This window comes from Leptopilina heterotoma, unplaced genomic scaffold (assembly GCF_015476425.1).
Source record: "Leptopilina heterotoma isolate Lh14 unplaced genomic scaffold, ASM1547642v1 Lhet_191, whole genome shotgun sequence".
NCBI lineage: Eukaryota > Metazoa > Arthropoda > Insecta > Hymenoptera > Figitidae > Leptopilina > Leptopilina heterotoma.
Window position 1 is genome coordinate 1,336,279 of NW_025110910.1, and position 26,953 is coordinate 1,363,231.

At 30.6% G+C, this 26,953-nt stretch overlaps 5 protein-coding genes and 1 non-coding gene across 6 annotated transcripts; 3 read left to right on the plus strand and 3 right to left on the minus strand.

Moving 5' to 3' along the window:
• Positions 1-50: 50 nt before the first annotated feature.
• On the minus strand, positions 51-2,378 carry LOC122500913 (speckle-type POZ protein-like). Its single transcript, XM_043610074.1, has 2 exons — positions 2,314-2,378; positions 51-1,713 (listed from the first exon to the last, which is right to left on the minus strand). The coding sequence occupies exon 2, from the start codon at positions 1,691-1,693 to the stop codon at positions 110-112; it is 1,584 nt and encodes a 527-aa protein (XP_043466009.1). The 5' UTR covers positions 1,694-1,713; positions 2,314-2,378; the 3' UTR covers positions 51-109.
• Positions 2,379-3,512: 1,134 nt separating this feature from the next.
• On the minus strand, positions 3,513-7,932 carry LOC122500891 (digestive cysteine proteinase 1). Its single transcript, XM_043610036.1, has 12 exons — positions 7,896-7,932; positions 7,633-7,719; positions 6,615-6,667; positions 6,369-6,521; positions 6,081-6,253; positions 5,697-5,801; positions 5,314-5,473; positions 4,820-5,233; positions 4,647-4,747; positions 4,375-4,503; positions 4,116-4,305; positions 3,513-3,979 (listed from the first exon to the last, which is right to left on the minus strand). The coding sequence occupies exons 3-12, from the start codon at positions 6,652-6,654 to the stop codon at positions 3,792-3,794; spliced, it is 1,653 nt and encodes a 550-aa protein (XP_043465971.1). The 5' UTR covers positions 6,655-6,667; positions 7,633-7,719; positions 7,896-7,932; the 3' UTR covers positions 3,513-3,791.
• Positions 7,933-7,957: 25 nt separating this feature from the next.
• On the plus strand, positions 7,958-10,218 carry LOC122500892 (tRNA N(3)-methylcytidine methyltransferase METTL2). Its single transcript, XM_043610037.1, has 6 exons — positions 7,958-8,091; positions 8,707-8,859; positions 8,942-9,226; positions 9,449-9,562; positions 9,783-9,955; positions 10,057-10,218. The coding sequence occupies exons 1-6, from the start codon at positions 7,979-7,981 to the stop codon at positions 10,200-10,202; spliced, it is 984 nt and encodes a 327-aa protein (XP_043465972.1). The 5' UTR covers positions 7,958-7,978; the 3' UTR covers positions 10,203-10,218.
• Positions 10,219-10,635: 417 nt separating this feature from the next.
• On the plus strand, positions 10,636-10,786 carry LOC122500948. The gene has a single exon (XR_006301523.1). It is a non-coding gene; the product is annotated as a U12 minor spliceosomal RNA (small nuclear RNA).
• Positions 10,787-12,717: 1,931 nt separating this feature from the next.
• Positions 12,718-16,451, plus strand: LOC122500911. The gene is made up of 2 exons (XM_043610072.1): positions 12,718-12,798; positions 12,913-16,451. Exon 2 carries the CDS (start codon positions 12,957-12,959, stop codon positions 16,428-16,430), a length of 3,474 nt encoding a protein of 1,157 aa, XP_043466007.1. The 5' UTR covers positions 12,718-12,798; positions 12,913-12,956; the 3' UTR covers positions 16,431-16,451.
• Positions 16,452-20,982: 4,531 nt separating this feature from the next.
• LOC122500915 lies at positions 20,983-25,461 on the minus strand. The gene is made up of 2 exons (XM_043610077.1): positions 25,199-25,461; positions 20,983-24,834 (listed from the first exon to the last, which is right to left on the minus strand). Exon 2 carries the CDS (start codon positions 24,750-24,752, stop codon positions 21,237-21,239), a length of 3,516 nt encoding a protein of 1,171 aa, XP_043466012.1. The 5' UTR covers positions 24,753-24,834; positions 25,199-25,461; the 3' UTR covers positions 20,983-21,236.
• Positions 25,462-26,953: the final 1,492 nt, after the last annotated feature.

Here is a 26,953-nt window from a genome sequence, read left to right on the forward strand (position 1 = left end):
AAACGAATACATTTTAAAAACAATATTATAAACAAATTAACTTATTTTAAAAACTGAAAATTATGGAACAAGCGTAAAAAAATAAAGTATCAATAGTAATGAACTATTTTTATTCTTCCTCCTCGCATTTAATTCCCGTAGTTATTAGCAACTCCAAAACAAGCTGAGGATGCGTTTTGGATAATTGTTTAAAAACATCCATTCCAAGGGTGCCAGATATCAATTTTCGAATCAAGAACAAAAAACACCGTTCTTTCAGTTTATCGGCTTTGCGATTTTCCCCGATTTTCAGCATCGAAACAACATTTTCGCAGTTCACTTTTAAAATTAGTGCCTGTTCACAAACTGTCTTTAATGACGAAATTTGGTATTTATCAGCAGCTAGCAGGAGTTCGTACGTCATATCTTCGAGATTTTCCACAAATCCAGTATAAATGAAACGTAGAAGTTGATAAAAAACCAAAGGATCAATGTCTTTGATTTCAATTTTTGCATGTCCTTCAAGATCGACGAGCATTGTTCTAAAAACTGCACTTTTCGCCGATAAAATAAGTTTATGGGCGTTATATATTTTACCATTATTGTGAATTTCCACGTCACTCCAAATTTCCTGATTGAGAAAAGTTTCGTAACCGTCATTCTTTTGCTCTGCTTGATTATTATTCTCACAAGAGTCAACGACTTTTTTTGACGTCCATGAATCGACGAAGTAATCTTCGGCTATTTTCATCAGTAACGGTATACAATCACCAAGGGTTTTAAATTCTTCAGAAGTAACAACTTCCTTGAAATTACATTTAATAAAAGTGTAGCAATTGTCCCTTAGACTGAAAGAATTGAGTTTATCCGCGAGTTTAAGGATTTTTACCACATTCTCGCTGGTTAGATTCTTGTGCAGATAAATCTCGCAAATTGTTTTTAGCGAGTTCACATCATATTTGTCGGCTGCGATTAAAAGCGAGCAGGCGTGTTCGTTTAGTTTTCGCACCTTCCCACTGTACATGAACCACAAAAGTTCGTAGAAAACGTTCGATTCGATATCAACGATATTAACCACATTGTTAATATTTTCCTTCAGCTGATGGGCGAACATTTGCCTGAAAACCGGACTCTTCGAAGACATTATAACTTTATGAGCGGGAAATACTTGACCACCAATGTGGAATTCAACATCGCTCAGCGATGTTTTACTCATGAAACATTCGAAACCAGTCGATAGTGGCTTTGAGGCCTGCTTAATGCTGCAAATAATTGTTAGATCCTTATCTACAATGTAATCTTTGATTCGTTTCAAAGTGATGAAGTCTCGGAATCCGGATTGGGAGAATTCCTCACCTTGGACACAGAATACGGTGCTTTTTTTGTAGTGCTTATCGGAGCTGGAATTTTGTAAAATGTATTTGACCTTGAGCGGTGGGAGATTTTGGCTAATTCTTGGAAACGAGAGATGAATAGAGACGTCGCCTTTGCAGTGTTCCTGGTGACATTCCTCGCAAACTAGATTATGATAAGTTGTACAAGTGCCGCAGAAAATTCTTCTCGACCAATTCAGTACGATACTCCAGTCGTCGCAAACATTGCCCTCGGATGGAAACTCGGGTGAATGCAATTCATTTTTTGTCGTTAGGATTTGATTGAAATTTTTTATATTCCAAGTGAAGATTGTTTTCTGAAATTCCGGTGCTACTGCCATTTTCTGCTATTCATTGAAATCTGAAACATATTAGAACTCTAAAGAAAAAAATCAAAAAATGCCAATTGAGCCGCTGGATCGTAAAAGGACACGAAAGTTTTTCTTAACCGAAATCCAAAGTTCTCCTGAACACTAAAAATTTAACTTTTTACTTTAAATGTTTTAAATGCACAATGAAATTTCCCATGCATTCGAAATATATTTAATTTGAAAAGTTGAATTTTTAGTGTCCAGGAGAACTTTGATTTCAGCCAAAAAAAAAATTTTCGTAGCTTCAACGATCCAGCGGTTCAATTAAAAATTAACGAAAATTTTTAAAATTTTTAAATCTGATTTTTAATCTTTAAATCTTAAAATACCAAATTTTAAAACTGCTTTCAATTTATAATGCTATATGTTGGATTAGAATTTATGAAATTCCGTAAAATATTGTTTACTTAGAAGCTATTTAATGAACAAAAAAGAAACAATATTGGTTATGTTTACAATTTTTTGCCGTTTGTTGTCTACTTAAATGTATTAATATGTATAAAAAATCGAAACTTAAAAACTTGAACTAAATTTATCAGAAATATAAGTAATTACTGTGTAGTTTAAAATATAGATCTATAAACACTTACCTTAAAAATAAATAAACAATTCTTAAAACTAATCAAAATTTTTTAAAAATTCTTTTCTTTTTCTAAAACAAGTAATGATAAATAAACTTTGTTTAGATTTTTATCTTTTTAAAACATTTTAAAACCAGCAACTATCAAAAAACATTTTTTTTAATGACAAAAACTTTAAAGCATGAAGTATGTAAATACCTATACTCAATAACTATAAAATTAAATAGCTTCAAAGAATTTTAAGGTACATTTACAATACTATTTCTGTGAAATAAGAAAAGTTGGAAAATAAAATATTGTTTATCTCTTATTGTCAGAACACAAAAAAAAAATCCAAAACGTTATTTATATCAGTGCCAAAGTATTTAAATAATAATTAATAAGAAAGTGGATTATAATATTTACAATTGCTTCGTTAGATTCACAAACATCTTCGAAATCAAACTATTTTGCAATGAAGATCGTTTTAAAGTGAGTAATATATTTTAATCTGAATTTAAAATTTAATTTCGATAAATAAATCTTAAAATCTATTTACATTTGTATTAGTCTTTCTTGTAAGAAATTTTAGAAAATTTAATTCATAAAATTTTTAGGTTAACTGTCAACTGAAAATTGACAGTTATGCGTGTTATTTCATTTTTATTTGATAAACAATCGTTTACTGACTGCCTTTAATAATATTATTATTAATAAAAAATATATTTAATTGTGTTTTCAAACAGACTCAGAGATGGGAAGCTTTGGCCTTATTGTGTTCACGGCTTTACTTTTTACAATTTTGACTGTGCGCGTTACCTTACCGATTTCCACGAAGTCGTTTTGCCAGAACGCAAAATCCAACAGGTAAGTGTTAAATATAATCTAATGAGTTTTTAAAACAGAACTTTTTACCAATGAAATAAGTCATGAATAAAAATTTAATACTGCAATTTAGTCTATAATAATATCCAATTTGATAAATTATAAACATTTTGATATAAAGTTGAGAATGGGAGTCAATGTAAGTGTTAAATCGGTACAAGCGATAGGAATGGACGAGAATGGTGTACCAAAGTTATGGTTGGTGGAGTTGGCTAGTGAGGAAGAGAAAATGGATGTGATGAGGCTAAAAGGGAGATTGAAAGGAAGTGTGATAAGAATAGATGAGGATAGAACGTGGATGAGAGAGAGAGAGAGAGAAGAATATTAAGAAAATAATCAAATAATTAGAAGAAACCCTCTTTATTTAAATATCACATTGCGCTAAACATTAAGCGCCTCAATATTTATTTCTTATAGAAAATAAGGCATATTTTATTTCCCGAAGTAACAATCTTAAATTCTAAAATTGAATAGTCATAACTTACAGTTTGTTCGTAATTCGTTCAATGTTTCTGTAACATTTGTTCAATACTAGAGAGCTTTTTTTAAAATGAAAATAATATTTTAAATGAAAAGAAAGAAAAAAGATTCCTTATATTATAATTATAGATTCAAGGTTTAATTTACGCGACAACTGCGTAAGTTGGAGCAGTCAAGACTCCACAATTATTGTTCTTTTGAGCCATTAAAATGTAACCGTCGTTACCCCAATAATTGGACCAGGAATTTTTCACAAGCCAATAATCCTGACCGTTCATTGTTCCATAACCAACTGCCAAAACTGCGTGGTCCAATTCATTTTCCGTATTTCCTGCAAGAACAATAAATTTATTTTCTGAATCTTTAATAAGAATTAATTAAATTAATAAAAATTAAATTATAAATAAAAGAAAAGTAAAAATATAAGAAATTTCTTTAAATTAGTATATTTTGTTAAATATTCTTACCACACTGTGGATCGTAATAGACGCCGTTTGAATAGAAGGAGAAAGTTTTGTGTGAAGCATCAATAGCAACCGAAACTGGTCCATTTTTGAAAAGTGCAACTTTCATTGCATCAACACTTCCTGGACTAACGTTAACAAATCCGCTCATTCTCACAGATGCGGAAACGTTATTCGCGTGACAATATCCATCCTAAAGGTAGAAAACGATATCAAATAATTTTATACAAAAAACAATTTTTTGTGCATAAAAATTATTTACTTGGCCTAAGTATCCGCCGTAATCCTCTTCAGTAGGCAATCCATGTTTTACAATCCATTTGTAAGACCGGAAATCTTCGCCACCGTCACAACCATTATTTCCGAAACCCCAGGAGCAATCGATCAGTGCCTACAAGAATAGAATACTCTTATTTATTTTGTTCAAAAACTCTCTGACTACTCATGTAAACGTTATGGTCTAAAATCATCTATTGTTCAAATAAAAAGAATAAAAAAACCTGTCCAATTAAAAAGAAAGTGACAAAAACAAACCTGTTGAGAGAGGCGAAGGAGTTTATGATATTTCATAAAGTAAGCTCCTTCAACAGCTCCAGTTGTTCCAAAACTCCAACAAGAACCACAGACAGATTGATCTGAATATTAGAAGAAAACAATTCGATTAAAGAAGGTGAACTTGAAAAGTAGAATTTTTTTAAACAAAATACCTTTCACGGGAGTCACAGCGCCTGCTAGTCGCCAATCAAGATTTGCTGGAACACTTTTGATTTCTTTTTCGACATCGTAGAGAAATAGTGAACCACCATTGTCACCATATCCCGAGTATTGCTTTCCTCTCAATGCTTTCATTTCAAGATCGGATTTATCAGCCAAATGGTTAACATCCAATTGAAAGCCCAAATTTGCACGATTAACCGAGTGAATGAATCTCAAATTTTGTCGGAAATTTTCCTTGGCTCTATGATGTTCGGTAACATTTTTGTATTTTCGATTATGTGTTTTTTTATATTGACCAAAAGCAGTTTCCATATGATTATCATAATCGTGAATGAATTCCCTCATTGGATTGAAAGTGTAAATATGTTTGTCTCCGGGTCCAGGGAAACCCACGCATGTTGTATCTTAAAGTAGAAAAAGTAAATTAGAACCAATCGTATATATTGAAAATTTGAATATTTATTACATTGAATAAAGTACTTACTTTCTGTTACTTTGAAGACATCAGCATTTGGTTTTTCGTATGAGTACCATTCGTATTCCAAATAATAATGATCGTAATGAGAACCCAAGAGGGAATTGAAGCCTTTCATTTCATACCTCACTGGAATTGCTTCCTTGCCAATTGAAGACTTTTTAGCATTCTAAATTAAATTTTGTGAGAAAAAGTGTAATTAGCTATTTTTATTTTAATATACCTGTAGGGCTATGAATCATGAACGATACAAATGTTTATATTTATTTTGGCATCTTAATTTGGAGAATTGACAATTTTCATCACTCATCTATAATTAGTTTTATCAATAAAATTACTATAATTAAAAGAAGTAATACAAACTAAGTAAGGAAATAAATTTTATAAATTACCTTGTAACGAATCCATAAAGTGTATTTATTAGTTTTATCTCCTATTTTGGTGACCAAACGCCATTTTTCACAATTGAAGCCATTCACAATTTCTTGACCAATACACTAAAAGAATAAATATTTTATTAGAAATTGGAATAAAAATTTCCAAATTAAAGTTGAAAATTCTTCGTTTTAGTCAATCTTGTAGTTTTAAATATTTAAATACATTAAAGATTCTATTAATATTTGAAATATTTGATCAAAAAATTAAAATTCTTGAACATTTTTAAAACTTAAGTTCATTATTTATAATTAGGAAAAATTAACGTGACTAAAAGTTTTAATAATGTTCAAGAATTTCAATTTTTGGATATTAAATATTGAAAATGAAGGTATTTTTACCTCCATTCCAGTAGTGTCGGGAATAATTGTTTGAGGCTGAATTTTCATATCTCTTGTGCCATTAACTTGAAGACACATTTCATCATTGGTACTCGTTTCCGTTGTTACTGGAGCGACTTTTATACTCGATCCATAACTTCCTTCAGAGCTCAATTGAAATGTCTTGACCATACCTTTAAAAAATGATTCATAAATACTTGATTTTTTGAAAATTTAAAAAAATTCTGTTAAAGATTTTAACAGTTTCTTTTCGAAAATTCGATTATTCAAAAAGGTGACAATTTTTACCTCCATAATAATCGATTCTGCTGGATCCGGTGTTTCCATCGAACCAAGCGTAAAATGGTTCTTGGATTTCAGCATAAGGAATGTAGAGAGTTCCTTTTGCTGCGTAGGCATTGCTAAATGTTGGAGCTCTTACATTTGCAGCGTAGGAAACGCCTAAAAAAGAATTAGTGAATTATTTTTAAAAATTTTAATTTAAGAAAACTATTAAAAAAATAATTTGGATGAAAAGTTAATAAAGAAGCTTACCACAAAAGAGAAAAGCGAGTTGAATAAGCAGTGCGAACATCTCGACTGCAGGACTGAAATATGAAGGAATGCAGAGTTGTGTTTAGTCAGACTTGCAATAGTATACATAAGTATATCATCAATTTTATTTATAAACAACACTCGATAAGACGATCGACCTATGAATATTAGGCTTATCTCTTTGTTCTCACATCACAAAGAGCTCCAATTCAATTTACATATTTAAATTCTCTAAAATACATTAACATATTTTATTTCGAACATAAAATTTAAAGAAATTAAAAACTAACAAATTTAAAACATTAAATGAAGATTTAAAAATTTTTAAATTACTACTTGTTTATTTATTTAGATTCATAACGGAATTTCTCATTTTTTTTATTAAATAAAACATATTTTTTCAGAAATATTTAAACTATGAGATTATTACTTATGAACTCTTTAAATTTTATGTAAAAATTTTGTATATCCCATTTTTAATAAGTTGTGCCATGTAAAAAGTACTGAATAGTTTTTTTAAATAATTAAGGATCTTATAATTTAAAAGTTTTTGAAAATATTGTTTGCGCATTAAAAAATAATCATTTTTAGCAATTTTATATATGATACTTCAGGACTCGGTCGGCATGATCATCTTAATGTTTTATCATGCTGCCCAAGTCCTGAAGTCTTAATTTTAATTTTAAAACGAAAAAATATGCGTCTTCTTTTTACAATTCTAAGAGGGGGCAGAAAGAAAATTTTTAAAAATTTATGTATTTTTAGTTCCACCTAATAGATACCTAAGTATTTAAATTTATTTTAGACATTCATAATTTTCACCTTAGAATGAAAGGTTAATAATTGAAATTGTATTGTTTTCAGCGTTTTCAGCAAAAGAAAATCATTTTTAAAAATCCGTATTTTCTTCACCTTTTTTTGTAAATAACGTGTTTTCTACTTGTTATCAAAAATATTAGAAAGTTTTCATTTAAAATAGAAAAATAAAAAGATAAACATGAACAAACAAAGGACTTACCTCAGACAATGTATACTGCAGTACACTGCTTCACAATATGAATTATTATGATCAGCTGAGATGCGTAAGCATTTCGGCAACAAAGTACTGCCAACATAGGAAAAAAAATGACTATTCAGATAATTAAAATCCAGAATGTAAATAATATATAATAAATAAGATTAATGTATAATTATTATTTATTCTAAACGATATGCTTTATGATTGAAGAAAATTACAAAACGATAAATTAATATTTAAATTTAACGATAAATATTCCAAACCAATTTTTGATTTCGTAGCCAACTTCACGAACGTCGGTTCTGCAGGTAGCCACGAGGTTGAAAAGGATTGTGACTTTAAAAAAATGACAGAATTAGTGAAAAGTGACAATAAATGTGAAAACTTAGATAATAAGAGACCTCAATTCGGAAATAGAATTCTTTCTAATGAAGATAATGTTTTTGAACACAATGCCTGGTAAGTATATTTTTCTCTCTCTAACTTCTAACCTTTAAAAATATTTTATAAATGTTTGTGTTAAAAATTTTAAAAATTGTTAAAATAACTTCTTGATATTTTGCAGCAAAGTTTCTCAACTGTTCCTACTTGTAAAATATAAAAATTTCAGTACACCATTGATAACTGTTTGAATTATATTTCTAGTAGGTTCAATAATCGATTTGACAACAATATATGGTTGTCAATATACAGGGGCTCAAACTTCATTTGCTATAATTACATAAAATTGTCTTCTTTTTATATCAAAAACTTTTTATTTAATGAAAAGTAATATTTTAAAGTTTTTTATATGAATTGGACTAAAGATCCATGCGCTTACGTTTTAAATAAACATTTACCTTCATTTTATATTTTTTAAGGAAACCGGTGGGAATATTAATACATGTATCAATTGAAGTTGGTTGGGGTTCCACATGCCCTTAAAAAAAAATAAAAAGATATAAAACAAATTATCTTTTACTAGAAAAGATTTCCAAAAAAGAATTAAATATTTGAAGTTATTGAATTAGTTAGAAAGAAAATAAATAAATAATGAAATTAATAATAATTCAATATGAACTTTATAATTTCAAGGGACAATGTGACTTGGAATGAAGAACAGGAAGAGGCTGCTCGACAAAAAGTTGCTGAAAATTCTTCAGTAACTGCTTCTTCCGATTTGACATTAAAATATGAAAATGAAGCCGACAAATATTGGGACAAATTTTACGAGATACACCAAAATAGGTAATTTATTTTCTTGTTAAATTATTTTAAAAAATTATTAAAAAACTTATTTAAAAAATTAATATTAAAAAAACTGTTGTAGATTTTTCAAAGACAGACATTGGCTCTTTACTGAATTTGCTGAACTTGCACCTGGAACGGAGAAAAATGAAGACAGGATTCAAAGAATTTTACCTGATAACACAATCAGTCAGAATGAATTAACAGGCGAGGGAAAAAGAATTTTTGAAATCGGCTGCGGTGTTGGAAATACTATTTTTCCTCTACTTTTGTACAATAAGGATCCTAATTTATTTATCTATGGTTGTGATTTTTCCAGTAATGCTATTGAAATTCTACAGCAAAATTCCGAATTTGATTCTTCGAGGTAAATAAAGTTTCAATTAAATGAAATATTTCTTCTGCAAACATTAAAAATTAATAATCAAGTATATTTTTAAGGATATAATTTCGAGAGGATTGAAATATTTTTTAGTTTTTTTTTTAATTGTAGAAAAATTATAAAAATTAACAAAATTATAAAAATATTTAATATTTTACAAATTATAATTAAATAATAGCACATCAATGACGGTTGTTTTATTTTCAGGTGTAAAGCTTTTGTTCTTGATGCAACTCAAGAAAATTGGTCACCACCATTCGAAGAAGAGAGTTTGGATATTGTTATTTTAATATTTGTACTCTCTGCGATACATCCAGATAAGTAAGTTTATTTTCCTACTAATTAGCAAAAATCGTTAGATTATTTCTATGCGAAATTAATAACAATAGTTAATTAAATTAATTAATTTAATTGCGAATTGATTTATAATTTTCTTACTTTATTTATTAAAAATAAAAATTTTTAAAGTTCGTATCTACGAATTTTTTAAGAACATTTTATTAATTCTCACGTTTTTAAAAAGAAATTTTTATTACCCTAGAATGCATCATGTGATAAAACAAATCCATCGTTATTTGAAACCTGGAGGATTGGTTTTGTTTCGAGATTATGGAAGATACGATATGGCACAATTGAGATTTAAAAAAGGTCGTTGCCTTTCGGACAATTTTTACGCCAGAGGTGATGGTACGCGGGTTTATTTTTTCACCCAAGGTAAATTGTTTCGAAATTATTTTTCAAAACTACTTAAGTTTCTTTCTTAGAAGTACGTCACATTTATATTTTATTATAATATTTATTATTTTATTTCACAGAGGAAATAAGGGAATTATTTACAACTTGTGGATTTGAGGAGAAACAGAATCTGATCGATAGGAGATTACAGGTGAATCGTGGGAAGCAACTAACAATGTACAGAATATGGATTCAATGTAAATTTCAAAAGAAATTGAATAAATAATTTTAATTTATTTTAATTACTACTTTTAATTATTATTATTATTTATAATTACTAGTACATTAATTATAATTTATGGTCGAATTCAATAATTATCTACTTTAGTTTTACTTATTTCTATTTTCTGCATTTCTTATTTTATTATTTCTTTATTTTATTTCTATTTTAAAGTTGTTAAATTTATTTAGAATAAATTAGAAATTATTTCCAAATTTCTTTAGAATAGAAAAAGAATTTTTTAAGAATAGGAAAAGAATATATTTCGAATTGACTAAATATCGCGAAAATTAATATTTGAATTGCCCGCGCAAATTCCAATAGTTCGAAAAAAAATTGTAGATGTCTACCAAAGAAATTCGAGCATGCGTAGGTTTATTTCTCGCAGGTGACATGGATCACCGGGGGTATAAAGCACCGAGCATTGAATGAAAACCTCGTGCCTTAAACTAATGAGTAAGGAAAATATAAAGCTTTGGTGACGCTTAGCTATGCTATGAATTAAAGCGAACCTATTTTTGAAGAGGAACAGGTCGTCCCTTAGTTGCTTGAACTACTTTTTCAAGTGATCAGGTGAAGCGATCTTCCCTCGCTAATTATGCTTAAAAAAAGAAATGCAAAAATTTATCGATTTTTATGGATCGTGAATATTCCTCAAATTGCACTTTAACATCTGCAAAAATAAAAATTAAGCTTACTTTTTAATTTTAATGATAAATATTATTATAAATTTTAAAGTAGGAAGTAAAACAAATTGAAAATTAGCAAAACATTATTTTTAATATTTTAAAAAATTTAAGTTTTCCAAAATTAAATAAGAACGAAAACTAATTAAACAAAATTGTTTGGCATCAAAAACTATAATTTAACTTGTAGAATTAGTTTAATACTCTAAAATATAAAAATAGTTACTTATAATTATTGTAGGTAAACTAATTTTTATTAATGAAAAATACGGTCAATATTATTTATTTTATAACAAATAAGGAACTGAATATAGCATAAAAATGTTTACTAATTTGAATTAGTGTCTGACTTTTTGCTTTTGAATTAGTAAACTTTACTAATAAATTAGTAGAAATTACTATTTATTAGTAAAACTATTTACTATTTACTAATTTAAAAGCAAAAAGTCAGTTTTATTTTAAAAGTTACAATTTTTTTTTAAATGTCATTATTTTAACTTGTATAATTTTTGAGAGTATAGTATATTTTTCTATTTTTAATCTCTCTAAATCTAAATTAGTGAAAAACCGTCCTTTAATTTAAATTAGTCAAAAATTTTACTAATTATTAATTTCCCACTGAATCTTAAATTCAAAAACTGTCTGTTTATTAAAATTATTCTTTAATTTTGTTAAAAAATACATTAATTTTACTGAAAATTATATTATTAAATTATTGAAATAATAATTTTCAACTTAAATACTTGCATTAAATATCAAGTGTAAATTTTTATAATTGTAAAAAATATTCAAAAGAAGAAGATTTATGCACATGAGTCAAATTGATGGAAATTATATATGCAAATTTCGAATTAACAATTCATATTATACTTTGATTTTTAATAAAAAAAATTTTAGTAACTAAAATTAAAACTTTAATTAACTAAAATTTTTAGTAACTAAAATTAAATCTTTAATTATATAACTAAAATTTAATTAGATACATTTATATAGTTGAAAATAAGCCGCCATATTAGCTCCGCCAGTTTGGAATTTAAGAATTTGTCACTAAAATTAATTAATATAAATGACAATCCGTAAAAAATTATTGAAGTTATTAAAAAATTATTCATTACCGCCAAGTCTAATAATTTAAAAAAAAATTTTTTTTTCTAGAGAAAATTCAACAATCGACACCTATTTTACCTTTAAATCAATTTAATATAATTTAAATGTTCTAATAACAGGTCACGTGCTCGACGTATATAAAATAATAATTAAATATAAACTTAATAATAATTTTTAATTAGTGGCCTTAATTTTAGCATTCATCATACTTAAACTTTTCAAAAAAAATTAACTATCATAATAGATTTAAATTTTCCATTATATGTATAACACTTGTATTATAAGATAAAAAATATAAGAAAAGCGATCATTTAAATTATTTCTTTATTATCATTTTTAATGGAATGGAAATTTTGAATTTTTCGTAATTATTCAGAATTTCAAATAAAAAAAGGACATTTAATCAAATCAAATAATTGACCTGCAATTTAAAGTTTCGATTTCTGGAATCATCAAAATTTAAACAAATTCACAACGAGGATGTTTTTTTTCAGATTGAAATCTTAAATTTCGATGACGTTGTCATTGACATATCATTAGGTACTTTATGACGAAATCTTAAATAGAAAAGCAGACACAAATCTACATGTCAATTAAATCATGAATCTATAGTTTTCTTTGAATAATATATTTGAAAAGAATAATTTTAACATCTGTTTAAATTTGTCTATACAAAAACTAATATAAAACAATCTATTTACACTCTCAATGTTTCAATATATATACCGATAGGATTAATTGAAATTAATGTTTAAGAAATTAAAAGCTTTTGAAAATTCAAAGTTGTTCCTGAACTTTGCAAAACTAAGGTAAGTCTTTTTTTCCAGTTAGTGATTTATTAACTATTTTCTAATTCCTAACTTTGGAAATTTTAACCAATTTTTGAAAAATAAGAGCTAAATTATATTATCTTGTTCTTTCAGATAAAACAAATATCATAGTTATTTTCAAAAATTCAAGAGAGAAAATGAACGAAACCACTAGCTTTTCCATACACTCTGCACAAACATTTCAATTTCTGCCCTTAGTTAATTATATAAGTATACTAACCACATTGTTTTACGATCAAAATTTATTAGAATCAAATGAACGATGCCAACCGTTTGGCATCATTAACGGATACTTTGAACTCCTGAATAGTTCAAGAGATCAAATGGAGACAAAAAGACTTCTTGTGCAAAAACTCCTTGAGGGATCCGATCTGTACGGTGGAAATCAGAACGAAACACTTGACATGGAATACGTGAATGCAACTTTTCAATTTATTATCAGCAACATTGTGTTTTCTGATTATGGAAACATTTATGGATACTTGACAAAAATCGTCAATTCATCAAATAATTTGATATACACTTTTCTGAAGGAAGAAATTTTTAATGATCTAAAGGAACTCAAGTATATAAATCCAGATGGAAGTGTTACCAAACTTAGTTTGCTCTCATCAGTCGGAATTAGGGATAATTTTATTTTACCCTTATTTCCGGAAGTAGACATGAATATAACGGACATTGATTATATTTATGCTCAAGCTGGTTTAATTTTATCCCAATCGGAACAATTAATAAACACCACGAATTTGACATTTCATGATTATGTTCTCATAGCTCAATCACTCGAGTTAACAGTTTCTGAGGTTTCCGAAAACCTAACCACTCGATCTGCTTTGACAGTTTTTACTCTTCCGGCTCTTTTGTTCGATGCCAGCAAAAGAGAGAAATTTACGAAAGAAATTCTGGTAGAGAGGATGAAGAACGAAACATTTTTGACAGAGGTTATGGAGAATTTATTCTGGTACCTCAATGAAACATTTTTGGCAATTAAGCAGAAAGAGTATGAAAGTAGCTCTTTCTATAAATTTAACACCAGTATGTCAAAGTACAAAAATCGTACCATTCTCGCAAAAGGTGTTTTACTGGATAAATGCCCCCCACTAAATGACAGTGAGTACGAATCCGCGATTAGTAGTTACAAACTCTTCGCTTCGAGTAGTAAGTGTCCGAATAACGAGACTATATCGTTACCCAACATTGATGAACTCTTCAAAACCCAAATAGATGAAATTCAGGATAAATATCGGATTTTCATGTACGAGTTGCTCGAACAAGTGTTTTATGAATCCAAACTAGTGGGGGTGATAAATTCGACAAAATGTACCGTTTATGAAAGTCAGGTTGTTCCAATTCCGATTAATTGCTTCCCGGGTTATTGTGCCCCTTATCAACAGCGTCTAAAATCAAATGTCTATCTATTTGGACTAAGAGAATCTGGTCAGAAATTCCATTATGCTTTAGTCATGAATGAAAAAAGTATAGAAATCTTGTACTATAATAGAAGTAAACCAGAGGAGTTTTTAAACAAAGTAGGATTGCGAAAAGGTGCGGAAATTGAAATATCCCCAGTGGCTACAATTTTGAAACGAGGCACAGAAACATTCGAAGTGTTTCTCGATCGTCTGTCTAGAATGAAGGCCAGAGAATTAAAAACAAGATTAACTTCGGAAGGTTACGATATGACGAAAACAGAAAAGTTGGTTGAATTTTTGTTAGCATTGGTACCATTCTACAATTGTATTAGATTCTCCAAAGAGGGGAACAATGTAGGTGCTACGTTTTCTTGCATTGGGGATGTTCTCAATTGGATTCCGTTCGGAGGTCAATTAATAAAACTTGGCGGTAGATTTGGCGAGATGGCTCTAAGTCAAGTAATCAAAGCAGCTGGAGTCTCGATAAGGACCTTAGCAGCCAGACAATCTTTATATCTTTCTCTGAAGGTAGGAGCTTCATCAGGTTTGGCCACAATGGCCAGAAGTGTGATTACAACCAAAGAAATGTTCAAAGCTCTTTCAATCAGCTTCCTTCGAGCAGTGGATCCCGGCTTTGAACTCCTGGGTCTCCTGGGACGATTGCACTGGAAGGTAGCACAATTGCTAGGGAAATTATTTCAGAAAACTTGGACTACAGCAGCAAGGAAGTTTGCCCTCACAAGTCTCGATTCTCCGAAGTTTAGGATCATTTGCGAAAAGTTGATGCGAAGAACCGAACAATCGGAAATGGTGCCTGTTACTATAGGACAAATGGAAGGTTACGAGGTGTTTAGGTACACGTATGGAGAGGGATCGGTTGGACCAAAATTCGTCCGGCTACCAAATGGCAAAGCGGAACTAAGACGAGTGATCGGCTTCGAGGTCGAAAAGCCAGTAGTCGTGACTAGAACCAAGTCCGGTAAGGTTTACTACAGAAAGATTGATCTGAAAACAGGGGAAACGTACGGTCTGGAACTAAAACTAAATCGAAAGAATGTCCTCCAACCAGTGAAGGCTCCATTTCGAGAGCATATTGCAACGATTGTCAGAGAAGGTTTAAGCGGCAGGGGAAGAGTGATACTAGAGAGGAGAATCGCCATTGTGGAGGCTGTTAACATGATGTCTAGAGCGGATCCTACAGCGAGTCGTCAAAGTCTATTTTCAACTATGAGTCATTACGTCCTAGCAGTTGAACACCCAATCCAAAAAAGTTTAAACGACATAATGCTGGATCCGAATTTAGCAATGGAGATAGAAGACGTAAATCCGTATACGATACAAAATCATTTAGGAAACGAACCATTGACTATTGATCCAAACTTGAATAATTATCTAATCACCCCAACCTATCAAGACTTTGCACTCGACTGGATCAGAACCAGAAAAATCCACGATGTATACAAGAAATACCATATTCAACATTCGCTCAAATTGTCAAGATGGAGAAATATGCCGGTACTCGACGTTATAACAACGTCAAGCCTAGGGACCGCTAACTCGAGACTAATTTCTGCATTCGGAGAGAATTACCAACAAATGGTGACATCGGACCTATCAACAATTCTCCATAACTACAATCAATATAACGTTCGCGACCTAGTTAACTTCGTAGATTACTTTTCACTCATAGTTTACGAGCAAAAGGGTTTTACCCCCGAACTTTCGAACACCATTAACAATTTTATGAATGACGCCCTATACAAAGTAGCCGTGAGACAAACTGACGAAGAACTTCTCGATTTCCCGAGGAAATTATATTCTATGGAATTGTCATATATTGACGAAATTAATGATAATATTTTAGCATGGAGAAACAATCCTCTGGTAACTGATTCATTTCTAAGAGCATCTAGTGATGAAGACTTTCTTGATAATTTGGGTTCTACGCTGTCTCCAGGTTCTAGTCAAGTTCTTGTAAAATATGAAATTGATGTCGACTCGCCATATTTGTCCGTATTTTTAAATCGTTTCATTCCAGCTGTCGACAAAAGTATTATTATTATTCCCAACTTATTTTTTAAGGTCGATGAAGTTATTAAAGTAAGGGATATTATACTTATAAAAATACACAATTATCCGATTACGAAGGAAGAATTGTTGGTGAAAATAATGAAAAGTGTTAAAGTAAGGAAATATTAAATAAATATGAAAGTATTGCAATTGTTAATTTTTATGAACCTTTTCTCGAATGTTGTATGGAACAAAACTTGCGGTTAAAATTATCAAAGTTAAATTGGGTACATAATTGGAATTAATTTTATTACCATTATTTTATACATTAGTTCACATAATAGAGAGTCAGCACTTATAAAAATATTATTTAATACCTTTTCAAGCATGAAGAGATTTGTTTTCTATGAAGAGAATTTTTTCAGACCTAGTGAGTTGATTTCGTCCATACATCGAGCAATCATTAGTTCCCTTTCAGTAGGTAAGTTAATTAATTCAAAAAACATTAGATTATAACCGGCAAATATTTTCGTCTCGATATTTTTAATTTTAAATTCAATATCAGGAAGAATGACAGTAAGTGGATTGTGCATTGACATTATGCCATATAAGTCAACTGTTAAACAAGACGTATCTATATTTGTTTTATAGAGAAAAATTTGTTGCCTATTATTTTCAGTTAATTTTTGAGAAATATCAAAAAAACTTTCAAATAAGTGTGATTCATCACCTACAGTTAGGACGAAACTTTTAGTAGTTATGATTCCTCCAACCATTCGTGAAAGATCCGTGTCCATCGGTAAGCGGTCTTTTATCTCGAAATGGTACAGAACTTTATTTAAAAATTTATCTGTGGATTCCCTCACTGCCAATCTGTATAATGATTCCTGCAAGTGGTTTCTCTCGATTGAATCTGTAGGAAATGTGTATTTCCTGCGTCTCCAAGCAAAAATTGCATAGAAGTCTTGAAAATCGTAGGTTTTGGTTGGCATTTCCAGAAAGTAATTTTTTACAGCATCCTCAATAAGTTCCTTCAATTCGTTTACATACTTGGGTCCGTAGAGATCTATAATCGTATTTCTGAATATATTTGTTGTTTTCATCCTTGAAGCAGGTAGTCTTTTATTGCTAAACAGAAGGTATTCCATTGTTTTTATATCCTCTACGTAATATGCGTTATAAATCTGACTAATTCGTCCATTCCGAACCCAATCTAACGCAAGCATGGTATAGGTTGGAGTTGATAAATACTTTGTTAAAGCTGTTTCATCGGCCGGAGTCGATGTGTATTTTTCCAAAACATCATGAAATTCGTCTTTTTTTAATTTATTAAAGATCGGATATTCAATATTCATAAGATCATCCATTGTCGTTGGTCTATCGGTTGACAAAATATAATGCTTCAATTTATGCACAACACCACGACTCGTAGTACCCATATTAGCTTTTACTACCAATTCGCTGGCTTCTTGAATACTTACCAATCTTTGAGCATTAAGAGCTCCCAAACCACCTAAACCCTGCGTTTTAATTTTGTATACGTGCTGTCGGAATGGTTGCTTTGCATTTTCTAGTTTATCATACTTGTTTATCTTTAGTTCCAGACCAAATTGTTTTTCGGTTTTTAAATCAATTCTCCTGTAGAATATCCTTCCGCGCTTTGACACTCTTGATATGACGACGGGGATTTGATTCTCAAAACCAATCATCTGTCTTAGCTCTGCGTAACCTTTAGACAATTGGATGTACTTTGGGCCATACGGTTCCTTACCACCAGGGTAGATGAATCTAAATACTTCCCGTCCTTCCATTCCTGGTACGGTAACAATTTTTATATCTGTAGATTTAGCACCCTGTCCTGTTAGGTGCAGGAAAATATTTCCTAATTTTAAAGACTTGAAGTTCAAAGTTGGAAAACTTTTCGAAAGTCTCTTAAAGGCATGGCTCATGACTCTACCTATCAAAGCACTACCGCTACGGGTCAATTTACCAACCAGTTCAAATCCAGGATCCAGGGTTCGAATTACCCCAAGGGACACTGTTCTAAACATTTGTTTGGTGAAAACGACTTTTGAAAACGTGGCACTGAGACCAGTGGCGATTTTACGTAAACCAGTAGTCATTGTCCAGAGAAATGCTTGTCGGAAAGCGTAAGTTCTTAGCGAGAGTTCGGCAGTAACAAGAAAGCGATTAATTGTCACACTACTGATCTTGAAGCCAACGTTAAAAACTCCGACTAATGGTATTAAAGCTACAACATCCCCAATGCAACTCAAAGCTGCTAAACCTCGTTCACCAGCTCTTGCATAATGTATACAATGAAAGAAAGGAATAAACGCTTTTAAAATTTCGAAAAACTTTTCCATACTAGTTGTATCGTATCCATAACTAAACAGCTGCTTTTTAAATTCCTCTGCTCTTGATTCAGCAAACTTTTCTACAAAATAATCGAAATTTTCCTCGGGGTTTTTAGAGCGTTTTGCCAAGAAAGAAATTTCAAGGTTAGTATCTTCAGGGAATCCAACTCGTCTATTAAATTCACTTTTACCATCCTTCTCAAGTAGCAAAGTGATGTTGTTTTCATTTTGTTCCAAAGCGAAAAATTCTAATTGATCGTCGTGCTGAATTCCAAAAATATGTACATTTGGTTTGTGAGATGGTGGAATTTGAATGCAATCTAGACAATAAATTTCCATTTTTGGATGACCTCGATGAACAAGAGCTTTTGATGAATTTATCAGGTCTCGTATCTGAGGAAATTGATCGAATGTTGATCGAAGTAGGTCCAGTTCCATTAGACGATATTTTTCCTTGATGGAATGGAATTGTGCTTCGTAAACTAGTTCCAGATTTGGGAGTAATTTTGCAAGTCTATGGCAACGAGAACTTGATGAATAGGTTTTGTAGTCTTCGATTAGGGATTCTAGGTAAGTGTCATTGAGGTAGCTGCACTCCTTGTGTAATACGTCCCTAGCAACGTCTGTTCGATTTTTGAATTTGGACATTTCGAGATGAAACTGGTAGAGGGAATTAGTAGCAAGTGCTTCTTGTCGAATAGTCTCGAATGTTGTATTCAAGAAAGAGAACAAAGTGAAAAACGCATCGGACCACAAGTCTTCGTCTTTTATCAATTGTTTCATAGGCTGTTGGCTTATTTTCGCCGTTTCTTTGTGAGCATAGTAGAGTAATGCTGGAAGAGCGAAAATTTCTAAAACGGATTTCGGAAGTTCGTCCCCAATTGCCGAAGCTTCCATAGCCATCGCCAAAGTTACGTACTTCTGAAAGGAAACCTCAGACATATTCATCTGAGCCAATTGGGATAATTTGTGTCCGGCTAGAGCGTAAAGATACTTGACACTAACAACCTCCATGTCATGAGTCGCATTAGGCAGCAGTGGCCAAAGTAGGTCTTCAGCAATTTTGACAGTAGCCAGTTGAGTCAAATTCGAAACGTCTCCATCATCGTTTATGTTTCGTAAATAAGAGAGCCGTTCGAATGCAGTTTGTCTAAAAACAGACAACTTCAAACTTTTCGAAGTACTTACAATTTCTGCCAAAAACCCATAAATGTTGCCATTCTGCGAGAAAACAGCGTTACTTACTATGTAGTCAAAGGTTCGATTGACGTATTCCATGTCAAGTGTCTCATTGTCCTGTCCTCCGTAGAGATCACTTCCTTCTAGCAACTTTCGAACAATTTGTTCCTTCAGCTCCGTTTCGTTGTTCGATTTATTTAGATAATCGTAAAAGGTGTTTACGATCGTAAACTGTTGGTTCTTATTTTCCTCTTTTATCAACTCTTCGGCGTAAAACAAGTCACTTAACTTATTCATATAAGTAACTAACGTGAGGAATTGCACAGTTTGTACAGGATCAAAAATTGCTGCATTCATCACGTTTCGAATATTAGTTTATAAATTATGATAAAAATCGTATAATCCATTTATATCCGAGGAAATGATTTTTAAAAACAGCTTTCTGGAAATTATATAAATTTACATAGTTCAGTAGAAGTTATTATTTTTAATAAAAGATTTTATTAAGATTTTTTTTAGTAGATTGGTCCACTCGACTAAGATTTCTTTAAAATAACAAATGAACTTTTAAATGTATGTTTCTATTCTTTACAATGAAGTGCATTAAATTAAAATGTTACTAATGATACCTTTGTTCTTCGTCTAAGTTCCTCTAAGTCACTATGTTGGTTTCTTTTAAAATCCAATATAAAACATTCAAAACTTTTTTATAATTGACGTTTGCTTTATAGAAATTCTCAACTAAAAGTAGTACTTAAACATATTAGAAAAGAATTGGAAGTTATTCTGTATATTTTATATTCATGTCATCACCTTTACACAGATGTTTAAAACAATAATGAATATTAGTCTTAAGATAGCAACTACATACCACATATTTAACTGTTTACTTATTTGTGATCTTTAAAACCTTGAAACTGTACAAAAAATTTGTCAAACAACTGTATTAGAATTGAATTAATGTGAAAGGAGCACACGTGGTATGAAATCCAAAAAAAATTACATTATGTTAAATAATTACTGCAAAAGCATTTTAAAAAAATTGTGAAGCACTAAAATAAGATGTGATGTTTTTGTTTTAATACCAAATTCAAATAAAAATGTCGAAAGCGTTGCAACTTATTTGAATACCACTTTTTAAAAATATTTTATTCACTTTATAAAAATTAACAATGTTCGGATTTTGGAAAACGTAATGATGATGATTTTTAGTTTAATAATAAAGTTTATTTTTAAATAAAGTTTACATTCACAGGGTATTAGTAATAATATTTAATTGTTAATAGAGTAAGAAATAAATACACTGTCGAATTTGAAACCCAATTGTTTTATGTTCGATTGACTCATCCACTTTTCTCATACTATAACACAAGACATACTGGAATATTAATTGAGTATTGTCAATTATATGTACAACAATTTTATGTATAACCTATTAATTACAACATCATAAAATTTGCTATTCAAAACTGTATTTTGTATCTAATTTCAAGATTTCATTCATCAATCGAGAAATGACTATTTCTCTCGCAATAGGTACATTAACAACTTCAAAATACAAAACATTAAAACCTTCAATTATTTTCTCTTCCACATGTTTAACTTGAAATCTCGTTTCAGGAAGAATGACAGTAATCGGATTTCCCACTGGCAATACCTCTTTCAAATCAACAGTTAAATACGATGAATCTATGAATGATTTGTAGACAAAAATTTGTTTCAAATCACTCGCTGGTAATTTTTTGATTACATCAGAAAAGATTTTAAACATTTGTACTTCCTCAGTTGAAGATGCGATGTAACTATTCGAAGTTATAAATTTTTCCACTATTTGCGAAGAATGACTCTCTATTGGTACACGATCTCTCATTTCTATATGGTATAAAACTTTTGGTAAAGATTCTTGAGTCGATTGTCTTACAGCTAATCTCAATAGAGATTTATGTAGAAGATCTGTAACAATTGAATCGTCCGTTAATCTTACATATTCTCTGAGTTTCCAATTCCTAAGTGCGAAGAAGTCTTCAAGATTCACATGCTTCCACAGGGAGCGAGAAAAATATTCATTTACGATATCATTGAGATCAAGGTTCAAATTATCGATGTAGTGTTGTCCGTAGAGACCAACGATTTTAGCGGAAGGGTCTTTTACTCTCTTTCCATTAATAGCGGTTACTTCTTTTCCAAACATTAGATTTTCCAGTTCGTCTACGTCCTCAACGTAATATTGTTTGTATATTGGGTTAATAGTTCCTGTTTTAACCCAATCGAGGGCGAATGCTGCATAGGTTGGTACTGGCAAATAATTGTTTAGGTCTACATCATCTATTGGATTTGATCTGTACATTCCTAACAGATTATGAAACTCGTTATTCTGATCAAAATTCTGATTGAAATTTATAATTTCAACATCCATGAGATCGTCCAGAGTAGTTGGAGTATCGGTCGATAATACGTAGTGCTTCATTTTTTTCCGAATCAAACGAGTTCCGATTCCTATTCTTGCATCCACGACAACTTGTACAGCTTCGTCAATACAGCGAATTTTTTTAATGTAAAGTGCTCCCTTACCACCCAAACCCTCAGTTTTAATTTTGTATATGTGTTGTCGAAAAGGTTGTCGTATATTTTCGAGTTGAGTATTTTTGTTTATCTTCAGTTCCAGACCGAATGGTTTTTCGGTTTTTAAATCAATTCTCCTGTAGAATATCCTTCCGCGCTTTGACACTCTTGATATGACGACGGGGATTTGGTTCTCAAAACCAATCATCTGTCTTAGCTCTGCATGTCCGTTGGATAATTGGATGTACTTTGGTCCGAATGGTTCCTTTCCCCCAGGGTAGATGGATCTGAATACTTCACGTCCTATTTCCTTACTTTCTATTCCTGGTACGGTGACAACTTTTACATCCGCAGATTTAGCACCTTGGCCCGTTAGGTGCAGCCAAAGGTTTTCAAATTTCGCATACTTGAAGTTCAAAGTTGGAAAGGTTTTCGAAAGTCGCTTAAACGCACTGCTGATGACTTTTCCTATCAAAACACTGCCACGAGTGGTCAATTTACCAACCAGTTCAAAACCAGGATCGAGGGTACGAATGACCCCAACGGACACAGCTTTAAACATCTGTTTGGTAAAAATTACTTTTGAGAAAATCCCACTAAGTTCGAGTGCAGTGTTCCGTAGACCAACGGTCATTGTCGTCAGAATCGCTTGTCGCAAAGTGTAACTTCGTAGCGATAGTTCGGCAGTCAACAAAAATCGATTAATTGTCATGGTACTCATCTTGAAGCCAATGTTAAAAACCCCGACGAAAGGTATCAAGCCGACAACATCTCCGATGCAGGTCAAAGTCGCCATTCCTTGCTCCCCAGCTCTTGCATACTGTATACAATGATAGAAAGGTATAAACGCTTTTAAAATTTCGAAAAACTTCTCCATACTAGTTGTATCGTATCCATAACCGAAAAGCTGTTTTCTAAATTCCTCTGCTTTCATTTCCGCTATTTTCTCCACGAAGAAATCAAAACTCTCCTCAGGTTGTTTTATACGCGTTCTAACGAGTGGAACTTCAACTTCGACATTTTTTTCCAATCCAATTCTCGTATTGAATTCGATCTTTTCCCCTCTGTGGAGAATCAGAGTAACGTTATTCTCATTCTGCTCCAAGGCGAAAAATACAGTTTGATTTTCGCCTTTGACTCCGAACAAAATTATATTTGGATTAAATGTTGGCATTGTTGGTGGACATAGATAACAGTACATATCATTTGGTTTAGGTGAAGCTTTATAAACAATTGTGCCTGTAGAATTTATCAAAGTTTTTAGAAGGGGAAGATCGTCAAAAGCTGATCGAATGAAGTCTAGTTCCATTAGACGATATTTTTCCTTGATGGAAGAGAATTGGGATTCGTAGATTTGTTCCAGATTTGGAAGCAATTTGGCAAGTTTATGGCATCGAGTACTTGATGAATAGGTTTTGTAGTCTTCGATTAGGGATTCAAGGTAAGTGTCATTGAGGTAGCTGCATTCTTTGTGTAACGTTTCCCTGGCAACTACGGTTCGATTTTTGAATTTCGACATTTTGAGATGAAATTGGTAGAGGGAATTAGAAGCAAGTGCTTCTTGTCGAATAGTCTCGAATGTTGTATTCAAGAAAGAGAACAAAGTGAAGAAAGCATTGGACCAAAAGTCTTCGTCTTTGATCAATTGTTTCATAGGCTGCTGGCTTATTTTCGACGTTTCTTTGTGAGCATAGTAGAGTAGTGCTGGAAGAGCGAAAATTTGTAAAACGGATTTCGGAAGTTCGTCCCCAATTGCCGAAGCTTCCATAGCCATCGCCAGAGTTACGTACTTCTGAAAGGAAACCTCAGACATATTCATCTGAGCCAATTGGGATAATTTGTGTCCGGCTAGAGCGTAAAGATACTTGACACTAACAACCTCCATGTCATGAGTCGCATTAGGCAGCAGTGGCCAAAGAAAGTTTTCAGCAATCTTGCCAATCGTCAATTGTGTCAGATTCGAAACGTTTCCATCATCGTTTATATTTCTTAAGCAAGAGAGCCGTTCGAATGCAGTTTGTCTAAAAACAGACAACTTCAAACTTTTCGAAGTACTTACAATTTCTGCCAAAAACCCATAAATGTTGCCATTCTGCGAGAAAACTGTGTTACTTACTATGTAGTCAAAGGTTCGATTGACGTATTCCATGTCAAGTGTCTCATTGTCCTGTCCTCCGTAGAGATCACTTCCTTCTAGCAACTTTCGAACAATTTGTTCCTTCAGCTCCGTTTCGTTGTTCGATTTATTTAGATAATCGTAAAAAGTGTTTATGATCGTAAACTGTTGGTTCTTATCTTCCTCTTTTATCAACTCTTCGGCGTAAAACAAGTCACTTAATTTATTCATATAAGTAACTAATGTGAGGAACTGCACAGTCTGAACTGGATCAATGAAGAGAGTAGTTGTGTTCATTTTGCTTTAAGAATTCGAGTGTTCGCTGTAATAATTCGTAGTATTCGTTATCAAAAAATCGTTGTCGATTTTTAATAGCTACCTAGAAAATAGGAAAAATTTATCATAATATATTTTTGAGAAAAGAGGGGTGAAATAATTTTTTTTGGAAATCTTGTTTAGTAATTGAAAAGTACAGAAAAAATGCTCTTAATTTTTCTAGAAGTTATATCAATTTGAATAAACAATGTTCCTTAAAATATAAGTTTTTTTTAGATTATAGTTAACGTGGTATTGCTCTAATCTTAAATAAAAATATTTTTTCGTAATTTTGACTGATTTAAAAATGAAAAAAGTGTTCTGCATCATAAAATACAGTATTTAGAAATAATTTTACTTTGAACGGAAGAGTGTTTCTAATTTTTTATTATTCTAATTAATTATTTTATTATTGATAAAAAATTTACCTCTTAATTTATTTTTTGTCCATTCAAATTAAAATGCGACTGATACTTTCGTAGATTTGTAAAAACATTGAAACTTTTAAACTTTTATTTTTCTACACTGACTGAAGTATATGAAAAATTGAAAACAATTGTGATTTCTTCTCTTATATATATTCAATGATCCGACATAAACTTTGCACAGGTGCGTGTGAAACAATGAGCAATAACCATTAATAAGATAGTTTCTGCTAAATATTAAAATGTTTACTTTTTAAAATTTAAAAACCTTGATTTTTTTATTATTGTATTTTTAATATACGAGATAACATAGATATTTTATTAATGAGAAAAATTACCATTTAGGCGAAATTATAGGAAAATATTGGTATATAAATTATTAATGAGTTTAACGATTTTTTTAAATACTACATTTACATATTTAAAATTTTTACTTACTTTAAATTCTAAATAAAAATGTGAAAATAATTTTAATTTTATATTTTAGGCAATGTCCGGATTTGGGCATTGTCGACATTGACCGTTCGGGCAAAAGTCAAAAATTAAAAATTAAATATAATTAAAATTATGTTTATTGCTTAATTTTAAGACCCATTTTTCGCTTATTGAGACTCATTTTTTTACCCCCTTATTGAACATTTTTCGGATAAATTAATCAAAATTTATTTACATTTTAAATAATTTCTATTTTGAAAAGTGGGTTTTCGGGTTTTTTTGTTTTTAATTATAATAATGTATGTCAATAATGCATTTTATATAGAATTCATAAAACCAAAATTTTCTATATAAAGCAAAGTGTTTATGAAATTAATACAAAAATTTCAGCATTAACTTTGTAGCGGTTTTTTTTCTATTATATTTTCAAATTTTTTGTGATTTTTTAAAATTTATTCCATATACCCGAATGTAATTAAATACATGATTTATTATTCTAATTTGATTTTCTAAAAGTTAAGTGCTCCAAATGTTTGCCTACAAAAGAATATATTTCAGATTTTACAAATCATTAAATCTTACGAAATAACAGAGAGAAACTGAAATAAAATTGGTAATTGAACCACACATACCGTGATTGACAGTATTATTAATTACTATTGCATAACACTTGTAGAAATAGGTCAAAAAAAAATTATAATGAATAATTTAATTTGTTAAATTGCTTATATGATTATTTTAAATTTATACCATAAGTCATTAATAAATTCATAACACTGTTAACAATAAATGCAATTTTTTTTGTCCTATAAGTTCAAGATTTCTCGTAAATAAAATAAGTAAGAGATAGGAAAATTTTTTGAATTTGAAGTAAATAAATTGTTATGATAATAAAATTAAAAATTTTAAAGATATAAAAGTTCTTTGATTTTTGTAATGTCAATAACTCCTGTTATATTTGATGAAAAAAGATTAGCAAACAAATCAATCCACGCTTTTAAAATATTTTATTTTATTTGCTTTCTAAATAGATAATAGAAGAAATGTGGACTAATTTTCGTCGAGTAGCAAATTAAGCACTAATGTTATAATGTTGTTGATCGTGGCGCCCCCAACTAGGTTCAGCGTTGTTGTTCAAAAAAATTGAGTATCGTACGATGATTATTTTGAGCTTAGGTTTTTTTTATGTGTAACTGCTTATTATTTACTTTAAAAGAATTTTTAAATTATTTATTTAATGCTTAATTGTTAAACTGTTTATTTGATTAAAAATTTTTCAATTATATATTAAAAATATTTTTTTCTATTTTTGTTATTCATTAT